The sequence below is a fragment of the Engraulis encrasicolus genome, chromosome 14 (assembly GCF_034702125.1).
Source record: "Engraulis encrasicolus isolate BLACKSEA-1 chromosome 14, IST_EnEncr_1.0, whole genome shotgun sequence".
NCBI lineage: Eukaryota > Metazoa > Chordata > Actinopteri > Clupeiformes > Engraulidae > Engraulis > Engraulis encrasicolus.
The window spans coordinates 20,615,506-20,631,073 of NC_085870.1; the positions used below are offsets into that span (position 1 = coordinate 20,615,506).

General features: G+C 41.8%; 2 protein-coding genes and 2 long non-coding RNA genes across 4 annotated transcripts; all 4 read left to right on the forward strand.

The window, feature by feature from the left end:
* Positions 1-5,011: 5,011 nt before the first annotated feature.
* On the forward strand, positions 5,012-9,640 carry LOC134462997 (golgin subfamily A member 6-like protein 24). The gene is made up of 2 exons (XM_063216257.1): positions 5,012-5,091; positions 6,581-9,640. Exon 2 carries the CDS (start codon positions 6,665-6,667, stop codon positions 9,638-9,640), a length of 2,976 nt encoding a protein of 991 aa, XP_063072327.1. The 5' UTR covers positions 5,012-5,091; positions 6,581-6,664.
* Positions 9,641-10,601: 961 nt separating this feature from the next.
* LOC134463154 (uncharacterized) lies at positions 10,602-12,032 on the forward strand. The gene is made up of 3 exons (XM_063216389.1): positions 10,602-11,089; positions 11,202-11,461; positions 11,852-12,032. The coding sequence occupies exons 1-3, from the start codon at positions 10,681-10,683 to the stop codon at positions 11,855-11,857; spliced, it is 675 nt and encodes a 224-aa protein (XP_063072459.1). The 5' UTR covers positions 10,602-10,680; the 3' UTR covers positions 11,858-12,032.
* An 11-nt stretch (positions 12,033-12,043) lies between these two features.
* On the forward strand, positions 12,044-13,660 carry LOC134463156 (uncharacterized). The gene is made up of 3 exons (XR_010037657.1): positions 12,044-12,961; positions 13,164-13,427; positions 13,542-13,660. It is a non-coding gene; the product is annotated as an uncharacterized LOC134463156 (long non-coding RNA).
* A 5-nt stretch (positions 13,661-13,665) lies between these two features.
* On the forward strand, positions 13,666-14,158 carry LOC134463155 (uncharacterized). Its single transcript, XR_010037656.1, has 2 exons — positions 13,666-13,808; positions 13,943-14,158. It is a non-coding gene; the product is annotated as an uncharacterized LOC134463155 (long non-coding RNA).
* Positions 14,159-15,568: the final 1,410 nt, after the last annotated feature.

Sequence of the window (15,568 nt, forward strand, 5' to 3'; positions counted from 1 at the left end):
TAATATCACCATGATGTGAAAGTCCATATTGAAGTGGTTCTGCAGATATGCACATAGTGCGTGTAAAGCAATATTTACTACTATTTTCTGATTGCTCAAAGTGTGTCCAGCATATTAGTCACCACCGTCAGATTTTTAAAAAAAGACAATAAAATCAGGTATGCGCAAGGTCATTGTCATTACTTAGGACCCCTTTTCAAACCTTTAGATCTACTGAGTACTTCACCATCACTGAAGCTCCTGTAAGTTTACTAATTTCTCCTCAATTTGATAATTTGTTTGGACACTGGTACTGTCCCAACCATAAACTGTCAACACCGTCGGGGGTTTTAATAGTATTATTGTTACATTAATGTTAATTATATATACTTTTTCAGAAGCGTCATGAAGCCCCTAAGAAACAGAGCGAAAACGAAGTGGCTAATGTGAGCAAAAAATGCACAATATGTAAAAGAGTGTTTTTTTGTCTCACACCGTCAGATGTCACCACCGTCAGATTTTGTTCCGCTCATCATCTTGTTCCATATTTTACTAAATTGTGCTGGTTAATGAAACATTACCAGACATGTTAGTAATAATTGTGACGCAAACTTATACTCCAGCCTCCACTGAGGTGCATTTGGAGGGTTTTTTGTCACAAAACCTGACGGTGGTGACATCTGATGTAGTTCACAAAAAAGCATGTGTTTTACATGTGTTTGACAAGTTTTAAGAATATGCTTCCAATAAGTATCTACAATTATGTTGAATTGTAAAAGTAATTCACTTAAATACAGTAAATTATTTTTTTACTTCTAATTCTGTCTGACGCTGGTGACAAAACCAGGAAAGAGCCCATTTTATGAAAAATGTAAAACATGGGGAGCTTGGCCAATACATTCACTGCACAGCCAAGACGTTCATCTATGATAATACACCTCTATATTTTGGATTTGAACAACTTAAAACCTGTTTATGCCACATTTTCAATAATGCTACTTCCGAGAGTATCTAACAAATGAAGAAAAAACACATGCACAAACATACTGTGCACACACAAAAATAAAGTGTTTATGCTAGATGTCATTGACTTGAGAGGGCTATTTATTTTGCTAAATGTAGGTAATAATTAGGTCACTTTCACCACCTTCAGATTACTGTCACCACCGTCAGTTCTTAAAGCGATGGTTCGGAGTAGAATCACCCTAATGCCATTTGAACCGTGACACCCATCCACCTTTACACCCGAAGTGTTTTCTGCCGCAGACTTACATCAACAGAGTTGCCGTGTTATTCGATGTTTATTCCGGTTAGCATGACTCAAGCGCATATGGATACTGGGCACCGTCTCCAAACTTTCCCCACAAAAATAACATGTCATTACACCAAACTTCTGCAGTAGCACAAATATGGTCTGTACTCACGAAACGAAGCATTTGGAAGTTTGGAAATAGTCCAGGAGTTTAGTATTATCAACACAAGCTGAATAGCTTCTCTGCTGCTAAAGCGGTGCCAACGTTACTTCCGTCATATGAGACAAGCCCGTAAAAGTCTTCAACAAACTTCCAGACGAGAGTGTTAAAAAAGTTTTCACTGAATTGTGATTAAGGCTTATATTTTCAAGGCAATACTTAAAAGATATTTCAAATCTTACCTACTATCAATTAGACAAGGATTTTCGTTATCAATACTGATGCTGAATTCACTTTTCATTGTGCATATTATGAGCTTCGTTGAGGACTCTTACATGCTTGTCTTAGATGACGGAAGTAACGTTGGCGCAGCTTTAGCAGCAGAGAAGCTATTCGGCTTGTGTTGATAATAATAAACTCCTGGACTATTTCCAAACTTCCAAATGTTTCGTGAGTACAGACCATATTTGTGCTACTGCAGAAGTTTGGTGTCATGACATGTAATTTTTGAGGGGAAAGTTTGGAGACGGTGCCCAGTATCCATATGCGCTTGAGTCAAGCTAACCGGAATAAACATCGAATAACACGGCAACTCTGTTGATGTAAGCCTGCGGCAGAAAAGACTTCGGGTGTAAAGGTGGATGGGTGTCACGGTTCAAATGGCATTAGGGTGATTCTACTCCGAACCATCGCTTTAAGTCATCACCGTAAGAAGGAGTTTTGGACATTTTAAATGAATGTGCTTACAACATTTTCCTTTGTAGTTGTTGAATTATCAAAGTAATAGCAAATGTAAGCCTACACGAATATTTGTGAAATTACAAAAAAATGTTTGATCTATTTAGCCATTAAGTAAGCATTGTCTGACAGCACATAAGCCGTATTAGAAGCCGTATTAAAATAGAATGAAAGTGAATTTTCAACATTTAAAGGCGTATGTGTGAACCAAAAAACACACACAATCACTTAAAAACTCCAGATACATATGCAACCAAATCAATACACTTTTTATTGCTTTTAATTGTGTCTGACGGTGTTGACAAAAAACAAGGTATGATCGGAGAAAAACCTGATTTCTGAAAAAAATGGAAAATGGGGAGATTGGCCTTGTGCATTTCTGAAAAGCCAAGACCTTTGTCTACGAGGATATACCATATTATTTTGTAATTCACTTTGTTTTTTTCTTTCAAGATTACAACCTGTTTTAGCCACTTTCTCAAGAATCAGTGATGGACATACAAAGTGGAACTCCAGGAAAAGTCTGACAGTCACACAGGAATTCAGAGTTCCCAAGCAAGAATTAGGACTGGGCGCATCATATCCATGCCAAGACGGCTCGCTGAGGAATAACATGGAGATGAGACTGAAAAAAAAGAGACAAGACAATGAAAAAGAAAAGACAAGAAAAAAATAAAGGAAAAAATAGGCCTATACAAAGGAAAAAAAAGTTTAAAAAAAAAAAAAAAAAAAAGACAAGAGAAAAAAGAACAAAGAAAAGAGAAAAGAAATGAAAGAAAATTAAATGTGAATTGAAAAAAACATGGAGGAAAATGTTTTTGTTATGAGTTTAATAATGTCAATGTTTTTGTTATGGGTTTAATGTTAATGTTTTTGTTCATTAGATTACTGATAACAAATAACCGGTAAGCATTAAATTCAAGTAAAATGCATTTCTGTTGCAGTTCTGAGCTTTTCAATTATATAGGTTCATAGGCTGGTAGTGATGCTTAATTGTTTATGTCAACAAAAAAGAGAAAGGTAATGACATTCACAAGACTGACATTTACAGATTGACATCAAAGTGCAAGAGAGGACACGTTAGACTGATGGACCAATAACAGTAAAGTGATGAAGTAATAAAAATAGGCTACTGAGGATTTAACATTGGTGAGTGACAGTGATGGACCAGAGATAAACCAGTCACAATAAGGAGCTTGCATCCCAGAGGTTGCCGGTTCGACTCCCGACCCGCCAGGTTGGTGGGGGGAGTAATCAACCAGTGCTCTCCCCCATCCTCCTCCATGACTGAGGTACCCTGAGCATGGTACCGTCCCACCACACTGCTCCCCATGGGGCGCCACTGAGGGCTGCCCCCTTGCACGGGTGAGGCATAAATGCAATTTTGTTGTGTGCAGTGTGCAGTGTTCACTTGTGTGCTGTGGAGTGCTGTTTCACAATGACAATGGGAGTTGGAGTTTCCCAATGGGCTTTCACTCTTCACTTTCCATGTAGCAGGATATTTTGGTTACATTGGTTACATTGATGTTGGCCCTCCATTTCTACAAAGTAGCCTAGATATTTAAAATCCAGATATAAACAGACAGGCTTTAAAAATATCCTATTTAGGGGGCTGAAATGCAGTTGTTATAATGGAGGATTTATTATTATCCACATGTTGCGTTTACGCCCTAAACAGGAGAAAAAAAATACCCTGCTAAAAAAATATCCTGCTACGTGGAAACAGCACCTGTGATGAGAGTAATAAATGTTGAACATTGAACATTGAACATTTAACATATAGGGGAAGTAATAGAAGACATAATAATAACACATTTACCACCTAAAACAAGAAGCTGTGGTTCACAAGAAATCAAGCTGATGATGTGTAAAGACCAAGGTGGTAGCCCATAGAGCAGGGCTATTCAAATGGCGGCCCTGGGGCCAGATGCGGCCCTTGGACGGCAAGGCTTTGGCCCCCCACAAGACCCCTTGAAATACAAAATTGTTTTTCGGAATTTAGAGATAATAGTACTGATTCCGTATTGAGCTGAAACAGGACACGGGACGTAAAAATACAGGAAATTGCATGTAAGAAATTCAAAACTTTCTAGGGGAAAGTTTTCTGGCCCCTTTACTGGGAGGAATATGAAAAACTGGCCCTTGTTGAAATTTAATTGAATACCCCTGCCATAGAGTATTATTAGACTAGAGGTGACCCCGCCCCCCTTTTCATGGCAATCCCCGCCAGCCATTCTTTAGAGGTAGACATGAGAAATGGAAATTAATGGAGAGGGAGGCTCACCTCTGTCAAAAAATGGCTGAAGAATGTGAAAATGTCCATCAACCCACTATAGGCCTACAAGGACAATAGTTGAAATGTGTTGATATCTACATAAATAATAAAGGGCACTAATTTAATTTTCAAATTTCATTGACTTTTCATTGACATTTCAAATATGGTCATTAATGTGTTACTTCATATTCACAGTTTTAGTCCGTTTTTGACAGAGGAGGGCTTGTTCTCCATTGATTTAAAGGTGCCTACACTAGCCTACCTACACAAGATGGTAGGCTGCATGTGCCGTTTACCAGTGCTGTAGCGAATTGCCGTGTCACCTAGTCTAATGTTAGGCTATGTGGTAGCGCAGCCACTCTAATGAGCATGGACAGGCCCTGGGATTCTATGTTGCGAATATCTGTCCAACAGCACCATCTGCTGTTTATAATAAGTAGCCTAAAGCGAATTTGCCTGCAACCCAAAGGTAGGTAGAAACGGGACATTTTTCATGTGAAAAGAAAAGGACATTGTGACATATGCAATGGTGGCACTGTAGTAGGCCTAATAGTCAGCGTCACAATGGTTCCCGCGGTAAAAGAATCTGAGACACTCATGAAATTCATTTTGAGGACTGAGACTTATTGGACAGCTCGCTACAAATAATTTGACAGGCTGCTTCGTCTGATTTCAAGTTTATTTCAGGTAGGCCTATGTAAATGTCTAACGGTGTTTTGGAAAGCCACGACGTTCTCTCTAAACTATACGATGATGAAAAAATAACGGAGATACATTTTGTCCTTCGTCGGGACACTAACTGGATTGATGTCACAGGTTGAAGTTGTTTGGGAATCCTGCAAATTACGCGCTGTGTCAAAGTTTAGCCCTCAAGCGACCGGGCTGTTGCGACTTGCCTAATCTGACCGAGCCGGGTCATTTAGGAGCCCAAGGTGTTTATAGAGGCCTACCAATAGGCAACATAAATTCTTTTTGGGTCATTTAAATGTATCTTTGAGGCTACTTGTCCATCATCTAAACAAAGCAAAAAGAAAATACATTGAATTTCTACATGTTATTGTTTTTCTAAAAGGTAAACAGGTCTACGTGCGCATAATAGGCCTACTAAAGAGAATCAGGCAGTTTAGGCTACATAGGAATATTGTTCACCATCTAGGTAAACATAAGGAAGCCCAAGGGAGGCTTTTGAATAGTCAGAATAGTGCACTTCTCCTTTAAACTTCACATATCATAGGGTTTTCACACCAATCTTAGGCTTACATCTCAATTCAATGCAGGTGCAAGTTTGTTTTTCGTGGGCTTATTTATCCTCCACACTGCAATTGAATTCAATTAAGAAATACACTGGGTAGGCCTACACACTTTGGTCCATTGGTGATCCATAACATTTTGTCAACATCATGTTGGGTAGTGTCACAAAAGAAGGAACTGATGAATAAATTGAGCAGTATATTATTCTGGTGTTGTCTAGCCCTACACAAGGATAATACCTGGGGTTGTTTGGATAAAGTATGCAACATTGTTTGGATAAAGTATGCAACAGTTAGGGCAATCAGTTATGATGAACGGTCGACCAATAGTCAACTGGGAGCTTAATGACCAGGGGTGCGTCTCCCGTTAACGATGGTTTGTGGCCTGAGTTGATGAGTGATTCTAAGAATGTTCTTAGATTTTCTGCAACTCTCTTGTTTCCCAAAGATCATTGCACGTGAGCGCCCGTGCACAGCCTCTACGATTATTCTTAGAGTTGCTCCTAAGGGCCGCTGTCTACATCTGTGGTGCTGAAGTAGGCTACTTGTGTTTGCCTTGGAGTGAAGCGCTCAGTCATTATGTCCAAAACCACTAACAAAATACAAGGCATGTGTTAATGTCATTCTGTCAGACTTTACAGCGGAGCAAACTGTCTGACAGAGCTTAAGGCAGGGCACCCCAATAACCTTTGGCTCCGAGACTACATATAGCGCATAACGTGGTGTGTTCAAAATTAAGAGGATATCTAAAATAATCAAGTGGGCATATTACCAGTTCCAAATAGGGATTCGCAAAGTTACAATCTTCAGCGCGGTTTCAAGGCTTTGCCAACTGTTGGGACCCTTATATGTACTGTGTGATCAGACATTTAGATTCTAACATAAATTTAAAATGCGACATTCAGATACCTTTTTTTCTCTTTAAGGATTTGGAACGACTGAAAGGAGTGGAGTGGAGAAACATGAGAGAAAGAGAGAGAAGAAGAACAGGATAGCAAACAGTGAGAGAGATGCTAGAAGAGGAGAAGGTGGAGATAGAAGAGGAGGAGGAGGGGGAGATAGAAGAGGAGGAGGAGAGGGAGATAGAAGAATGGCTCTCCAGTCTGACAGCCGAAGATGAAGAGCTAGGGAGAAGGATAAGAGCCATGGTGGAGAGAAATAGAGGTTGGGAGAGGAAAAGTGAAGCAAGGCATCACCGGCTTGAGACACTCATGAATAGCGCACAGGAAAACTTGCACAGGAAAACTAAGACAGGCGACTGGCGTAAGGCACAGGCACAAGCACAAGCAGAGGCGGAGGGACACTGGGAGCACAACGCTAACTTGGGCACGGAGACAGGCGATTGGTGTAAGACACCGGCAGAGTCAGAGCACATCGCTAGACTGATGGAGGAGATGGAGCTGAGGCTACAAGAACTAGAAAGGTTGCTCTCAGTAGAGCAGGAATTGATGGAGACACCAGCACAGTGCACAGGCACTCAAATGGCAAGACATCCACATGCACTCAAAGACATAGAGGTAAAAGAAATGGAACAACAGATGCACAACTTGGAGAAAGGATGGTGGGAGTGGAAAGTGCAGGGTAAGGAGCAGAGGATTCGGCAGCTGAAGGCAGAGCTGAATGCTGCTGAGCTGCGGGAAAAGCACATGGCCAAGGTCATCCAAGAGAAAGACAAAGAACTGAGGGAACTGAAACGAAAGCTTTACAAGAAAGAGGTTCGAGAAAAAGAAAAGGGGCTTCAAGATATGGCCAAACCTAACTCCAGTTGTAGCCGTTGTTTAAGCCTTGCCAAGGACTCCAAAGGCACACTGCTTGATAGAGTTAAAGGTAAGACTTACCTCAAAAACACAGACAAACAAAATGCAAACCCAGCACAAACCAAAGTAGCCAAAGGAGAAGGGGGTAGGGTAAAGAGGCAGAAGGAAGACGGACATTGTGAGACCATGACCAATACCTGTGCGAAGAGTGAACGTTTGTCAGACGACTTGGAGAGCTCTGACTCTGAGTCAGAATGTGAGGAACAGCCATTAGCAAGGCAGAATAGCCAGAGAAATTTGAAGAAGGAGAAAGGAGACAAAAAAGAAACTGTTATTGGTAAAACTTGCCCCAGAAACACCGACAAACAGAAAGCAAACCCAGCACAACTGGTGGCAAATAAGACGGACTCTGGCTGTACGGAGAGAGAAAGTTTGAAAGACGGCTCGGAGAGCTCAGACTCGGAGGCAGAGTGTGAAAAACATCCATTGCCAAAACTCATTAGCCAGAAAAACGCAAACAAGCAGAAATTAAATGCAAAAGAAAGACTTTCCGGTAAGACTGGCCTCAAAAACACAGACAAACAGAAAGCAAACCCAGCACAAACCAAAGTGGCCCAATGTGAAGTTATGGTAAAGACGCAGAAAGAAGAAAGTTTGTCAGACCGCTCTGAGGCAGAATGTGAGGAACAGCTGTTAGCAAGGCAGACTAGCCAGAGAAATGTTAACAAGCCAACAGCGAATGGAAAAGAACCAGCTACCGGTAAGACTGGCCTCAGAAGCACAGACAAGCAGAGAGCGAACCCAGCACAAATAGTGGACAAGGAGACTGGCTCAGGAAGTCCAAACTTACAGGAAGCAAACTGGGAACAAACAATATCAAGAGAGATTACCCAAAGCAATCAGGCCGAGCAGAAAGCAAGCAGAACAGAAGACACGGGTGAGACGTGCCCCGTAAGAAATGCGGACAAACATAATGAAAACAGAGGGCAAACGGTGGAAAGCCAGACTGCAAGCACAACAATGCACAAACAGTTTGAAAGTCAAAGTGAGAGCAAGAGCGATAAAAGCACAGGTGAGCCGACAGACATCCACAAGGTGAATCATGTAGTGCAACAAATCCTGGAGCAACAAATGACTGAAGACAACAAGACATATCATATCCACAAGAATGGTAAGACCATGGAGGCCACTGAAAATGCAAAACAATTGAACAACAACCTGCATCCAGTGACAAGGAAGCGATCCAGAGAACTCTTTCACCCTGTCGTTCAAGCCAATGTCGAAGGCAAAAACAAACCTCGGCCGTTTAAGTCTCGTGGTGCTAACGGTGGCAGTGGGATTCACCAAACCCCCAGCACTGCACAGGTGCCACCACCTGCTTGTACACCTTCTGGCTCACTCGCAAGTTCCCAGCAGAAGAGGAATCATGTCATCATTGTTGTGGCGTCTGCTCCGATGGCCAGTGCAGGGACAGGAGTCCATCACTATCAGAATCAGAATCAGAGCCAGAACTGCACGAGATCAGCATCAGAGCAGCATGAGAGGAAGCTGAATTCTAGAATTGACACAGAAGAGCTGGCGGTTCACAGTGGCATCAGCCACTCCAGTGGCCAAGGAAGCACCAATCCCTCCAGTGGCCAAGGATGTACCAATTCCCCCACTGGTCAAGGTGGCATCAATCCCTCCAGGATCCAAGGTAGCATGGATCTGTCCACTGGCAAAGGAGGCACCAATCCCTCCAGGAGACAAGGAGGCACCAATCCCCCCACTGGCCAAGGTGGCATCAATCTGTCCAGTGGCCAAGGAGGCACCAGTCCACCCAGGGACCAGGTTATAGATGGCCATAAGCAGGTAAAGGAGGAGCTGAGGACTAACAACAGGCCACAGGCGAGGAGGAGTGAGGAGCAGGCTAGAGAACAGAGGGCAAACTCCTCTACGGAGCTGGTTGAGGCAGATCAGATCCAGGTCGCTGTACATGCTAAAGCTAAAGTGATGAGCAAAGAGGAACAGACTGACGTTCCAATGGCAAGGCATGTGCTTGAGATGCCCAACGTCGATGGTGTGAGACGTGCACAGCCTGCCTGTGTGAAGCTGGTGAAGGTAGGCCAGCAGGTCATGGCACATACACCACCGAGGAATGAGGAGCAGGAAAAGGTGGAGATTCGGAATCAGCATCAGATTCCAGAATCCCTATCAGATTCAGAATGTTATGCCTGCACAGCCGACTAAGGCGACCAAAGACATGGATAAGGAGGCTAAAGAGGAGGCGAGGGGCAGCAGGGAGCAGGCCAAGGTGCAGATGGTGACGGCGAGGAACGCACAACAGCCGGCCCACGCAGAGAATCTCAAATATGTGCAGCAGCAGCAGCAGATGAAGGTGGAAAAGGGTAAAGAACAGGCCAGGGCCAATACAATGAGGGCCAGGGAGCAGGCTGATGTTCATACACTTAGGACCAACGAACTACCTGAAGCCAATACATTGAGGAGCAGGGAACAACCTAATGATGTGAGAACCAGCAAACAGACTCCGGTGCAGTTGGCAAGTCATGGGCTACCGACAAAGGCAGAGAAGGAGAAGGATGAGCAGAATGCCAAAGCAGAAACGTTGAAAGGTACTATGCTTTGTATACATCCTTTACTTAAAGGTGCACTGTGTAATATTTTAGTAGCTCATTTCCAGTAATCATGCTGCCCATTCAGAAATGTTACCTTTTAAACAAACTCTTAACATCACCATAGAAGTCTAAGTATTAATTATGACTAGGAAAATTGCACTTTACATACACTGTAGGTGAAAAGAGGGATCTTCTCCATGGACCGCCATTTTGTATTTCCAGAAATAGACATTTTTTAGCACTTGCGGCAAAATATGCTGTACTTACATACAGTCATACCAGTAAATATTGGTTTGTTATGGAGTAAATATTCATGAATTGGCAATTGGCAGCACAGTTTCAATGAGGAGCATAATAGCAATAGCCTACACAGTGCACTTTTTATTGTATTTTATTTTAATTCTCCTTCATTATATGTACTGTATCTATATATTTTTACTCGTCTCATAATCCTACTATGGCCTAATCAAATTGTTGCCTAAAGCATTTTGTGACTGTCTTGTCTGTGAAAAGCGTTGAAAAATAAATGTTTCTTTCTTACTTACAGGGCCTACTCCAGCAGAGAAGAGGGAGGACAGAGTGCCTCCTAAACCATATCAAGAGAGAAACAAGGATGGAGCTAATGTGCAAAGGGTGGACCACTATTCCACTCAGATGGGGAAGGCAATCCATGACTATTCCGCTCAGATGGACAAGGTAATCCATGACTATTCTGCTCAGTGTGCCGCTAGTAGCACTAGTGCTAGCGCTGCAACTACTGCTACTGCTCAAGTGGAGAAGGTGAAGGTGCAGGACCCTCGTACAGTGGACTGGGACAGAGTTATGGAGAAGATAAGCTACCTGGAAACGATAGGGCATCGCCCATCTCAAGCTACGGCACAGGGTGAGGCAGTAGCCTCCACAGAGCAGAACGCGTCAGGGACAAGCGACAACGCTCCAAAGAAGGGCAAGGACGTAGTAGATAAGATGTTCTGCTGGGTTAACAAAAAAGTCACCAAGCGCTATCAAGACAAAATCGAGAGGACATATGTCAGAGAGGAGAAGGAAGGACACCATCTTTATGGTAAGAAAACCAGCATTTTAATTGAACTTAAATCTCATTACCAATCACGTCCTTTAAAAGTCATGAAGTGGAGTAACCATACTTATGTTCTTTTGTCCTTCTGTCTGATTAGCGTTGTATGATGGCCCCGTATCACGAGCAGACCGAGAGCAGGAAAAACGCCACAATCTGCAGGTGGGCCTGAGTGACTGGAAGAGAGTAGAAACGTCAATGAATAAATGGGCTGCTTACAAAGAAGCGAAAAAGGTGAAGGCAGAGGAGAAGGCGGCGGCTAAGAAGCAAGAGGATGAGGAAAGGAAAAGGAAAATAGATCAGAGCCTACAGGAACTGGATAAGAAGCTCAAACAGCGCGCTACGTCAAGTAGCAATCAGGTCTGTACTCTCTGTATTGTCTAGATTTGTGTACACTATGACTTAGGTTAATCTTACTCATCTTACTTTTATAGAGCAGCTCCAGCACCAACTTTCAACTTGAGAAAGAATGGTTTTAAAATGAGAAAACAATATTTAGTTGACAGGTTTTGCTGTTAATTGACCAACAATTATGGTTAATTGACCAACAAGTTAAAGTGATAACTAATGATAATGCTGTTTTTTTGTCACTAAGCCAAAACCAATATAACAAAATAATAGACAAACAAGAATATCGTAATGTGACGTTAACAGACCATACCTCTGTCATGGTATGTTCATTCAAATATACATGTACTAGCATGCAAATAGAAATGATTGATTCCTGAATTGATTTATTTATTATTACAGGCCTAAGACTAAACAGGGGATGGGCGGATTAGGAGTTATGAGGAGGAGATTACAGATAAAAAGAGGAGACAAGAGGAGGAGGAAAAGATCAAAGGAGAAAAAAAAAGGGGGGGGGTTGTAACAACGGGACATTGAAGAGAGGGGGAGTAATGTGGAGCAGAAGGTGGAGATGAGCTATGAGGAGCAGCAGTAAGGAGGAGGAGAATGGAGATAAGAAATGGATTAAAGAGGAGGAGACGACTATGATGAGCCGTTTAAAGAGGAGGTGATTGAAGACGAAAAATGGCTTAAAGAGGAGGAGATTGAAGAGGAGAAATGGGTCAAAGAGGAGGCGATTGAAGATGAGAGGTGGTTTAAAGAGGAAGAGATTGAAGATGATGAATGTGTTAAAGAGGAGGAGATCGAAGAGGAGATATGGCTTAAAGAGGACTATGGAGGAGGAGGCGACAATGATGTGTCCTACAGCGAGTCCAGAGGAAGACAAGAGATACTGATGCAAAGTGGTCGAGAGGAAGAGGAAGGGGCGGAGAAGAGGTCTGGGGAGGATGACGGCCAGGGCCGCCGACAGCTTTGGCCGGGCCTGAGACAAAGTCGTATGAAGTGCACACTCATCCAATACATGCAATTTTACTGTGGACCCAGTTCGGGGCCCCCAACTCCCTGGGTCCTGGACAACTGACCCCTTTGGGCTACAATGACCGCAAATGGAAAATCTGGATGAAGCTTAGGAATGACTTGAGGCCATCTTGGAGTTGGCCAGAGAAGACTAAAGAGGAGACGCAGGCTGAGGAGGAGGAGGAGGTGAAGGATGATGAGAGGGAGATGAATGAGGAGGTGAATATTAGGAGCTGGCTGAGGAAAATGAGGATTGTGCTAAAGTGCAGAATATGAAGATGAAATGTAACATTTCTTCTCAGTTTTTCAAGAAAACCCATAAAAAAAGGAAACATGAAATTTACTATAAAGAATGAACTAGAATGGCAAGGCTGAGAGTGCAGGAGATCTGGAGGCTATAACATGGAGAAGACTGAAGCTTAGAAGGTTATGGACTCTTGCAATCTACACAGGGAGAGGGTGTTGCAGAGGGGAGATGATGTCAAGACTAACCAGGTCAGTACTTAATTTATTTGTGTATAATAAATACTCACACTTTCCAACACAATACTCTGTGAAGCGTCCTTGGGTGTTTTGAAAGGCGCTATATAAAACGAAAGTATTATTATTATTATTATTATTTTATAATTTCGCCCCAATCATGGCAAGTGTCGTGGAATGTTCCCTGTACTAAATGAAATGTTTTACTTTTCTTTAGTGAGCAGCCCAAGTCACACCAAGCTGACTAGCGAAGGAGAGGGGTGACTATGAGGAGCTGGCTATAGCGAACATGATGGTTGTGCTGAAGTGGAGAAAATGAATGGCAGGGCGGGAATGGATGTGACGTAGTAGAGGCCTTGAGTATAGGCTATAACGTGGAGAAAACTAGGGCTAAGCAGCAGGTTGAGGAGCCTTGCCATCTACTGTACACAGGGAGAGGGTTTTGCAGAGAGGAGAAGAATATGTAAAGAAGTCTAACCAGGTCTGTACTTTATTTATTTAATTTATTATTATTATTATTATTTTTATTTATTTTTTTATTTCGCCTGTTGTGGAATGTTCCTTTTACTAAATGAAATGATTTTCTTTTCTTTAGTGAGCAGCCCAAGTCACACCAAGCTGACTAGCGAAGGAGAGGGGTGACTATGAGGAGCTGGCTATAGCGAAAATGATGGTTGTGCTAAAGTGGAGTAAACGAAGAATGGTATGGTCTGAATGGATGATACGTACTGTAGTAGACATCTGGAGTATAGGCTATAACGTGGTGAAGACTAGGGCTGAACAGACGGTTATGGAGCCTTGTCATCTACACAGGGAGAGGGGGTTGCAGAGAGGAGAAGAATATGTAAAGAGGACTAACCAGGTCTGTACTGTTTTCATTCATTCATTCATTCATTCATTCATTCATTCATTCATCGTTTATTGCATTTGAGATTCATGTCAAATGTTGTGGGTTGTTTTTCATACTAAATGAAATGTTTTTTTTTTCAACTCAAGTCTCTAGGGCTGCTGACAACTTTGGCCAGGCTGAGGACAAAATCAACAAAGAGGGAGCACGGTTCAATACAGTGTAATAAGGACCAAAGTCTGGGCCCCCTTTTTTCCCCTGGGCCTGGGGCAACTGACCCCTTTGTCAGAATGGCTGGTGTGAGATTTAGACATCTGATTTTCTTACATCTTTTTTCTTTATTCATTAAATCAAAATACAGCATACCTCTTGCATTCTCTTTTTTGCCATTTTAGCATAAAGTATTTGAAGTAACTGACAAATATTTCTACCATGTCAGAAATATTAAACGTTTCAGCTTACAATAAAATGCATAGATTATGAATTTTAAAAAAAGAGGAACTGCTGAGAAATGAAGCTATGAAAAAAAACATGTTATGCCACTTAGAATTTAAAGGTGCACTGTGTAATATTTTTAGTAGTTTATTTCCAGAATTCATGCAGCCCATTCACTAATGTTACCTTTTTCATAAATACTTACCACCACCATCAAATTCTATTTTCGAATTTTGGTCAAACTAGTAAATATTAGTTCATTAATTTGTAAATATTCATGAAAAGATACAATTTGGCAGTATACAGCTCAGTTTCACTGAACATCATAGTGGCAATACCTACTCAGGCCACCAGGGCCGGATTAAGATGGCTTGGGGCCCCTAGGCTACAGGTTGCTGTGGGCCCCCACAGAAGGCAAATTTCGCAACAAATTTACATATATAGTGTGCCACAATTACAAGGTAGGAACTACGGATAACATGTCTACAAACTGTACCCAATATGACATATGATTATGATTAATATATTAATAATATGATTAATTTTCCAGTATTGCGTCTTGCATCACAAATTGTCGCCATTTTTCACGTTTGCTCAATTGGGGGCCCCCAGGCTGCAGCCATATCTAGCCTGTGCATTAATCTGGCCCTGCTGACCACCATCTTACCCAGTGCACCTTTAAAATAAGTGTAAATAATGTAAATACATATACAGTATATAATAAGATGTTATCCCTGGCATCTTGGCCATGGTCAGAGAAATGGGCCTCCAGTGTTGCAGACATGATGGACTATTATTACTTATTACATCATTACAGTAATTATTACTACTACTTTAAAAAACATGCACCATTTAAAAAACATTTACCTGTCCTGCAAGTGTTTCTCTGTCAACAGTTTTACAACAAAAAACAATTGCAACTGTGCTGCTTATTGAAACTGTGCTGCCCATTTCCAAATGTAATCTTGTTTATGAATATTTACTAAATGATAAACTAATATTTACTACTATTACCAAAGTATAGTAAGTTGTGCATCTAAAAATGTCAATTTCTGGAATCTCAAAGTGGCGGACCACGGAGAAGATCCCCCTTTTATGTATGAAAAGTGCGATTCCCAGTCATAATATAATGAATACTTACAATTTGATGGTAGTGGTAAGTATTCGTGGAAAAGGTAACATTTCTGAATGGGCAGCATGAATTCTGGAAATAAAAAATGTCCCATCCTCAAAACAACATACTTCACGATTGCCTCAATAGTCTACTATGTAGGGCTGGCATCATACTTGGACAAGCAGCCAAGAGATTTTCAAATAGCAAGCCCATCCACAAACAATTC

What these genes read in the sequence shown, in the direction of transcription:
- LOC134463154 (XM_063216389.1), top strand. Translation starts at nt 10,681, where the DNA reads ATGGGGAAGGCAATCCATGACTATTCCGCTCAGATGGACAAGGTAATC. An exon ending in GGAAGGACACCATCTTTATG is followed by an intron (nt 11,090 to 11,201) that starts GTAAGAAAACCA and finishes CTGTCTGATTAG; the next exon opens with CGTTGTATGATGGCCCCGTA.
- LOC134462997 (XM_063216257.1), top strand. Translation starts at nt 6,665, where the DNA reads ATGCTAGAAGAGGAGAAGGTGGAGATAGAAGAGGAGGAGGAGGGGGAG.